The following is a 7,538-nucleotide window of genomic DNA, read 5'->3' as shown; positions in this document are numbered from 1 at the left end:
AATCCCTGGTAGGCACCTCCTCACCTGAGATGATCTCCCCCCATCCTCTCCCTTTACTGAGTATGGAGTAAGAGGAATATCCATCATGGATCCACTTTGGGCAGCTCCCCAGACCCCCCCTCCCAGCACCTACCCACCCACCGAACTTCCTGATGGTGGCAGCTGAAGGCCCCCACGGTCCCCAGACATCTGTGCTCAAGAGGCGTGTTCTGCTGCATGAAGAAGTGAAACCAGCTCGAGGGGTTTCCATTTTTGGCTCCCCGGCTGCCCCACCCTTCGGCCTGGCAGCTTCTCTCTCTGGCGCCGGCCGGATCGGACCGAGCAGGGTAAGCTGGGAGTTTGTGAACCGAGCTTTCCAAGCCCAGATCCCTCCAGATTCCCGACTCCCAGCCCCCAGCATCCTCCTCCTAGTGCGCCCCATTAACTCCCCCGGGGAGATAACCGAGAGGTGCCGGATCCAACCCAGGGCTCCCACCCTGGGGTGCTGGCTGTGTGTGGCAGTTGCCCAGCGCACAGACCCAGAGATGTCTGGCCGAATCCGCCCCTGGGCAGTGACTTCCACCAAGGACGGCTGCCACCCCGGGGGGTTTGGCAGGACATGGCCCGTGCAGTACGGGGACAACTGTGGCCGCCGTCGCTCCCCCGTGTCAGTGGTTTGGCGCTTGCCTTGCAGGGACGATGGTGATGGTGCGTGGGGCTCTGCTGGTGTTCCTGTGGCTGGCCGGAGCGGAGATGCTCCGGGAGGAGCAGGTGGAGCGAATCGAGTAGGTGCCACCGGCAGTGAGTGCTTCTTTGCATTGGTGCCCACTGGCTCCAGCCCTGGGGGGGCAGAGAGGGGTCCAGGGCCCCCGTTCCTATTCTTAGGGACCAGCTGAGAGCTCGCTGGACCTGTAGGCACACTGATCCCCATCCCCAGCCGGCTTCATACGGGGATTCTGGGGGGACTGACCCTAGATTACAGCTTCGAGTCCCCACCTGCCCTGCAAGCAAGTTGCAGAGCATGTCCTAGCTAGGGACTCTCCCCACTCATCCAGGGGGCAGGGAGGAGGGTTTAGCACTGGTGACCGTGTGGAGTGCAACGTCTGGTTAAGAAACACAGAGGTAGGAGCTGGGGAAAGCCCCTTGGGAATCTCTCTCCCCACCTTGCAGGGGGTCTCCCAGCGTAGGAGGTGGGTTGGGGACATGGCCGGAGCGCACTGGGCTGTGGCTATTCTCTGCCCCCCAGAGGCAGATCGGGAGCGTGGCTGGAGGGCCTTGTGCTGTTCCTATTCTCCACTCCTAAGGGGACAGAGTGTGAGTTAGGGCTGCCCTGGCAGGGCCAAGAATGGGGATGGCGGGGGAAAGGACAAAGGGGGCTTAAAGCCACCTTCCATCCTGTCCCTGTCCCAAGTGCAGAAAAGGGGTGACTCCGAATCAACTCCATATTTTCCACTTCCTGTCTCTCTTAGCTACTTGTGCAGCCCCCCATTGCCGCAGCATCTCGGTACCTCAGTCTTTGGTACTTTTATCCTCACAACCCCGCCCCTGCCAGGCAGGGCAGGGCTAGGCTATCACCCTCATTGTACATATGGGGAAACTGAGGCACAGACTAAGTGACTCACCCAAGGCCAAGGAATCTGTAGGGAGCTGGGATTTGAAGCCACCTACCACTAGGCCACCCTTCCTTTCCACTTCCCCATCTCCTTCCCCGCACCCGCCCCAGCCCCTGCGTGGTCTCTGCAAAGCTCTGCTCTGCCTCTCTAGGTTTTGCAGCTGGAAGTGCATGAAGTTTGTCCAGATGTGGCCGGGATCATTCTGCGTGGTGAGTGCCCGCTGTCCCACCCCCAAACCTTCCCCCCTATATCTGATCCCTGCCCCACAGCACCTCTGCTCCTCCAGCCCCCATACCTGGCTGCTGCTGCCACCTACAGGTAGCAAGTGGAACAGCCCCATGCACAGTATGAATTACACATTAGGGACTTAAAGCAGGGGTGGCTGCTTGCCAATGCTGGGCCCGTGGTCTGACCTAGGGCAGGGAATGTGGGGCCAGCTGGGCCCGTGGTCTGACCTAGGGCAGGGAATGTGGGGCCAGCTGGGCCCGTGGTCTGACCTAGGGCAGGGAACATGGGGCCGGCTGGGTCTGTGGTCTGCCCTAGAGCAGGGGATGTGGGGCCGGCTGGGCCCATGGTCTGACCTAGATCTGAGGACGTGGGGCCAGCTGGGCCTGTGGTCTGACCTAGGGCAGGGAACATGGGGCCAGCTGCATCTGTGGTCTGCCCTAGAGCAGGGGATGTGGGGCCGGCTGGGTCCATGGTCTGACCTAGGTCTGAGGACGTGGGGCCAGCTGGGCCCGTGGTCTGACCTAGAGCAGGGAATGTGGGGCCAGCTGGGCCCGTGGTCTGACCTAGGGCAGGGAACATGGGGCCGGCTGGGTCTGTGGTCTGCCCTAGAGCAGGGGATGTGGGGCCGGCTGGGCCCATGGTCTGACCTAGGTCTGAGGACGTGGGGCCAGCTGGGCCCGTGGTCTGACCTAGGGCAGGGAATGTGGGGCCAGCTGGGCCCGTGGTCTGACCTAGGTCTGGGGACATGGGGCCAGCTGGGCCCGTTGTCTGACCTAGGTCTGGGGACGTGGGGCCAGCTGGGCCCGTGGTCTGACCTAGGGCAAGGAATGTGCGGCCAGCCAGGTAAGTGGTCTGCCCTAGAGCAGGGGACGTGGGGCCGGCTGGGTCTGTGGTCTGCCCTAGAGCAGGGGACGTGGGGCCGGCTGGATCTGTGGTCTGACCTGAGGTGGGGGAGAATACCAGGTTAGACTGGTCTGGACCTGGTGGGGCTGGGGGTGGGGGATCCCAGGTTAGATGGGCCCATAGCTCCGACGCAGGGGTGCAATGCCAAACTAGATGGACCCATTGCTCTGATCCTCTGGCTGGCGTTATGGAGCGTCCGACCCCTGGGTAGGAGCAGGGTGACAACCTAGTCCTCCCCTGCACCGTGAGACACTCGCTGCCTGACTGGATATTGTCATTTCAGTCGGACGGGTCTAAACAACCCCTGTGGGTAGACGGGCGACCATCTGAGCGGACTCCCCGGGGTGCATCAGGGCAGGGTAGCCTGAGCTGGAACATGTGCTCCCATGGCTCCCTCCCCCCCCCCCGCCCTCCCGGTTCTGGGAAGGGGTCCCCAGGTGGTATTTTTTTGGTTTATAACAGCATCAGGTTAAGCTCACACCCTGCCGACCCCGGCTGGGTAGGTGGTGGTATCACCGTGCTACTGATGGGGAAAATGAGGCACGGGGTGGGGGTGTGATTGGCTCAAGGGCAGGCAGGGAGAGCCAAGACTGGAACCCTGTCCCCTTGCTGTAACCACTAGACCCCACTCCCTTCCCCGAGCTGGGGATAGAACCCAGGAGTCCTGGCTCCTGAGCCCCCTGCTCTGTCCACTAGACCCCACTCCCTTCCCCGAGCTGGGGATAGGACCCAGGAGTCCTGCTCTAACCACTGGACCCCACTTCCTTCCCAGAGCTGGAAATAGAACCCAGGAGTCCTGATTCCAGTGGGAATAGCTCAGTGAGGGGTGGTGGGCTAAACTGGGACATGACCATTTCCCCTTCCTTTGCCTGGAGGCTCTAGGGCCGAGGTTCGACTGTGTCATCCCGGAGTCTGCCAACAGCTGGACCATCCACGGGCTCTGGTGAGAGACGCCCCTCGAGGCAGGTGGGAGGCGTGGGGTCAAAGTGGCCTTTCCCCTGACTCTGTGCCCCTTGATCCCAGGCCCAGCAATGTCATGAACTGCTGCAGCTGCTGGCAGCTCTTCCCCTCTGACCTGATGGTAAGTGATGCCCTGCTGACCCCACATCCAGACGTCCTGATCCAACCACAGCAGGGCTGGGAGCCAGGACTCCTGGGTTCCCTGCCCAGCTCTGGGAGGGGAGGGGAGGGGAGGGGAGTCTAGTGGTTAGAGTGGGGTGGGTGTTGAGAGCCAGGACTCCTGGGTTCTGTTCCTGGCTCTTCCACATACTCCCTGTCTGACCTTGGGCAGGCCAAGTCTCCCCCCCGGGTGCCTCAGTTTCCCCATGTGTGAGAGAGGTACTGGTGTGAATGGATGCAAAGCTGTGGGGAATCTAGTCCCTTCTCCTGGAGTCTCCTAGGTAGCCGTGGGTAAGGGGCCAACTGCTCCAGACCCTGAATCATATACGGGCAGAGCAGGGCTGAGGGTTAGATCTGAGGAATGGAAAGAATAAATCCCCCCTTATGTGACTCCACCCTAGGGGTACGTGGCTGAGAGACTGGGGGGGGGGGCTGCTGCCTCCTCTTGGAGTCCTGGCAGGGGGGATGGGGAAGAAGGGGTGATTCCCCGGCTTGGGGGGCACTGATGGATTGTGCTCTCATCTCAGAGGGGATGGAGCTGGAGTGCAGCCTGCTGGGATCTGATGTCTCCTCTGTACAGGGGAGGGTGGCCCTGGGCCAAATTGTGGGACCCCTCTCCCCCCCCCGGCCCAGGACAAGGGAGGGGCCTCTCAGCCTTACCTGCTTTTCTCTCCTACGCCAGGATCTGCCCCAGCAGCTGGCCCAGCACTGGCCCAGCTTCCTCAACGCCAGCAGCTTCAAATTCTGGTGAGTGGGGTGGCCGGGGAGTGTTGGGGGGGGAATCTCAGGCCCATCAGGGGGAGGAGCGGCTGGGTTGGTGGTGGAGGGGAGGGGATCCAGGGGGGAATCCGCTGTGGACATGTGGGGGGAGGTTAGAGCTGAGACTCGGGGTGCGAAATGGGGCAAGCTGCAGGGAGAAAGCGTGGGGGGGCACTGCAGGGGAGGGAGCTGTGGGGGGGGGAAGCTGCAGAGGAGAAAGTTGGGCGGGAGGGTAGTGGGGAGGCCGCAGAGAGGATACTCAAGAGGCCATAGGCACAGGTGGGTGTATGGAGGCTGCCCTATAGGGTCGGGTGTCATGGCTGGCAGATCCCACTGCCCCCCCCCCCAAGTCTGGATTTCCAGCATGGGGCCTGGAGGGGGGGATGTGACTGACTCATGGGCATTTATTTCCCCCCCACCACCATAGGAGGGAAGAGTGGCAGAAGCACGGGACCTGCGCTGGGTGCATGGAGGCCTTGAGCTCCCCCAGCAAGTACTTCGGGGCGGCCCTCGGCTTGCGCACCACGTACAACGTCGACGGGTGAGCCGGGCACGGGGTGAGCCGGGCAGCCAGCCCGGAGAGCAAGGGAGAATAGCCCCCTGCAGGGGGGGGGCACACTTCCAACCCCCACCCCACCCCACCCCTTGATGACAGCAAAGCTCCCACCGGGGCAGGGCCTCGGTCGTTCACTGGCTTTGGATTATGGGCTGCGCGACTGGGATTCCTCATGGGGGAGACGGGGATCTGCCACAAGGTGATCTCTCATGAAGGGATCTAGGGGGTGGAGCTCTGTATGGAGGGATCGCTCAGTGTTGGGGGATCTATAGTGAGGGGATCTCTCAGTGCTGGGGGATCTCTCAGTATCGGCGGATTCATAGAATCATAGAATATCAGGGTTGGAAGGGACCTCAGGAGGTATCTAGTCCAACCCCCTGCTCAAAAGCAGGACCAATCTCCAATTAAATCATCCCAGCCAGGGCTTTGTCAAACCTGACCTTAAAAACTATTATAGTGAGGGGAGCTCAGTGTTGGGGATCTATAGAGGGGGGATCTCTCAGTGTTGGGGGATCTGTTGTCAGTAATCTCTCAGTGTTGGGGAATCTGTAGTCGGGGGGATCTCTCAGTGTTGGGGAATCTGTAGTTGGGGATCTCTCAGTGTTGGGGGATCTCTCAGTGTTGGGGGATTATAGTGAGGGGAGCTCAGTGTTGGGGATCTCTCTTTTAGGGGGCTGTACAGTCAGGGGTTGGGACAATCTGTAACAGGGGTCTGGCTTTCTCTCGGGGATCGATGTACAGTACTGGGGTCTCTCGGGGGAGCTACAGCAGGGCGATCTACGGTTCAGCACTCTCTCTCTCAGGGGGATGTTTATGGGGTGAATAGGGTCTCTGTCGGGGGGGGTGGTTCTGTCTATGGGGAAGGTGGGGCTCCCTCTCTTCGGGCAGTGCTCTATGGGGTGGGGTCGGGGCTCATGGAGGAGGCTGGTGTTCTGGTGGCACTGCAATGCTGGGGGTCGTGGGGTGATTTTACCTCCCCCTGCCCCTCCGTCTGACCCCAATTCCTTTCCCTTTCGCACAGAGCATTCCAGAGAGCCGGGATCCTCCCGTCCTGCAATCACAGCTACCAGGTACCCCGAGCGCGCCTGCCCCACAGACTCCCTAGGGCTCAGCTCATCCCGCCCCTTGGGATCCCTGGCCTTTTCCAGCTGGGTTTGCCCTCGGCGGAGGATGGTTTGTGGAGGGGGGAACTCCCTCCCCCATCACCCCTGCAGCGTCCTGCTTGCTGACCTGTCCCATCCTGCCTCCACAGCTCCACACCCTCCAGGAGGCTTTGGTGCCCATCCTGGGGAAGGAGCATGAGCTGCAGTGTGTGACCGACCACCAGGTGGGTGCCTTTCTCGCGCTCTCCAGGGGCCTGTGGGCAACAGCTGTGGGGTAGGGTAGGAACCACCAGGGATTCTGGGTAATAAACAATGGGGCGCTGGGTGAGAGCAGAGCCTATGGGGCACTCTGGAAAACAGAGGCTGAGGTGCTGGGGTTGGGCAGAGCCCCAGGGGATACTGGGTAACAGAGAATGGGACATGGGGGTTGGGCAGGGAGATTGTGGGTGCTGGGGCCGAGCAGGGGCTTGGGGTCACAGAAAATGGGGCCGTGGGGCTGGGTAGGGCTGTGTGTTTTTGTTGAGCCTCTTGGGCCTTCTGCTGAAGCTATGAGAGGATCTGGCCCTCCTGCAGCAGGGAGTTCCGCAAGTCACTGCGTGGCAAAGCTTTTACTTCTGCTCCTCAGTTCTATGCCTCACCACCCTTCTTCCCTCCCACTGTGCCACAGGCCCGCCAGGTCCTGGTGCAGCTCAAGGTCTCGCTCTTCAGCAACTTCTCTGCTGGGTGCCTGGAGGAGGGAGCCTGGGATTTCTCCCCCTACCGGCCCTGCGAAAACCAGAGACGTGTCTTCTACTTCCCTCCGAACCAGAAGAACCCACGGGACCCCTGCCCCTGACTGGTGGTGGGGGTGTGGTTGGAGGGTCTTGTGGCTCAGCAGCAGAGAGCCCCAGGGAAAGCTGGAAATCAGGGGCCCTGTCACCAGAATAAAGTCCTTGGGAAGGAGCTACTGAATCTCGTGCATGCGATTATTTTGTTAGCATGGCCCCTGCTACAGAACCATGGCTGCTGGCTACATGGGACCCAGGCATCCAGGACCCAATGTGGTTAAAAGGGGAACAAATTCCATGGCGGAGGGGGTAAAGGGAGAGTGCCCCCTAGAAGGCATCTGCCTCTCTCGTCTGTACCTGGCACAGACAAGCGGGGCAGTGAGGAGGTGGGGGTGACAACAGGAATGCCTGGCCCTCAAGGCTGAGCTTACCAACCCAGCCCCCCTGCTCTAACCACTGGACTCCACTCCTCTCCCAGAGCCAGAGATGGAACCCAGGAGTCCTGACTCCC

The 7,538-nt window shown here is 61.2% G+C and overlaps 1 protein-coding gene across 1 annotated transcript; it reads left to right on the top strand.

Annotated features, from left to right (window-relative positions):
• Window positions 1-265: 265 nt before the first annotated feature.
• Window positions 266-7,207, top strand: LOC144278919 (ribonuclease Oy-like). The gene is made up of 10 exons (XM_077840300.1): window positions 266-326; window positions 674-764; window positions 1,744-1,801; window positions 3,599-3,666; window positions 3,747-3,804; window positions 4,525-4,589; window positions 5,029-5,142; window positions 6,179-6,227; window positions 6,410-6,484; window positions 6,928-7,207. The coding sequence occupies exons 2-10, from the start codon at window positions 679-681 to the stop codon at window positions 7,093-7,095; spliced, it is 741 nt and encodes a 246-aa protein (XP_077696426.1). The 5' UTR covers window positions 266-326; window positions 674-678; the 3' UTR covers window positions 7,096-7,207.
• Window positions 7,208-7,538: the final 331 nt, after the last annotated feature.

This window comes from Eretmochelys imbricata, chromosome 23 (genome assembly GCF_965152235.1).
Source record: "Eretmochelys imbricata isolate rEreImb1 chromosome 23, rEreImb1.hap1, whole genome shotgun sequence".
In the NCBI taxonomy this organism is placed as follows: domain Eukaryota; kingdom Metazoa; phylum Chordata; order Testudines; family Cheloniidae; genus Eretmochelys; species Eretmochelys imbricata.
Note: the sequence above shows the minus strand (reverse complement) of the source record. Positions and strands in the feature narration are given on the sequence as shown.

What these genes read in the sequence shown, in the direction of transcription:
- LOC144278919 (XM_077840300.1), top strand. Translation starts at nt 679, where the DNA reads ATGGTGATGGTGCGTGGGGCTCTGCTGGTGTTCCTGTGGCTGGCCGGA. An exon ending in GGCCGGGATCATTCTGCGTG is followed by an intron (nt 1,802 to 3,598) that starts GTGAGTGCCCGC and finishes CTTTGCCTGGAG; the next exon opens with GCTCTAGGGCCGAGGTTCGA. An exon ending in GCCAGCAGCTTCAAATTCTG is followed by an intron (nt 4,590 to 5,028) that starts GTGAGTGGGGTG and finishes CCACCACCATAG; the next exon opens with GAGGGAAGAGTGGCAGAAGC.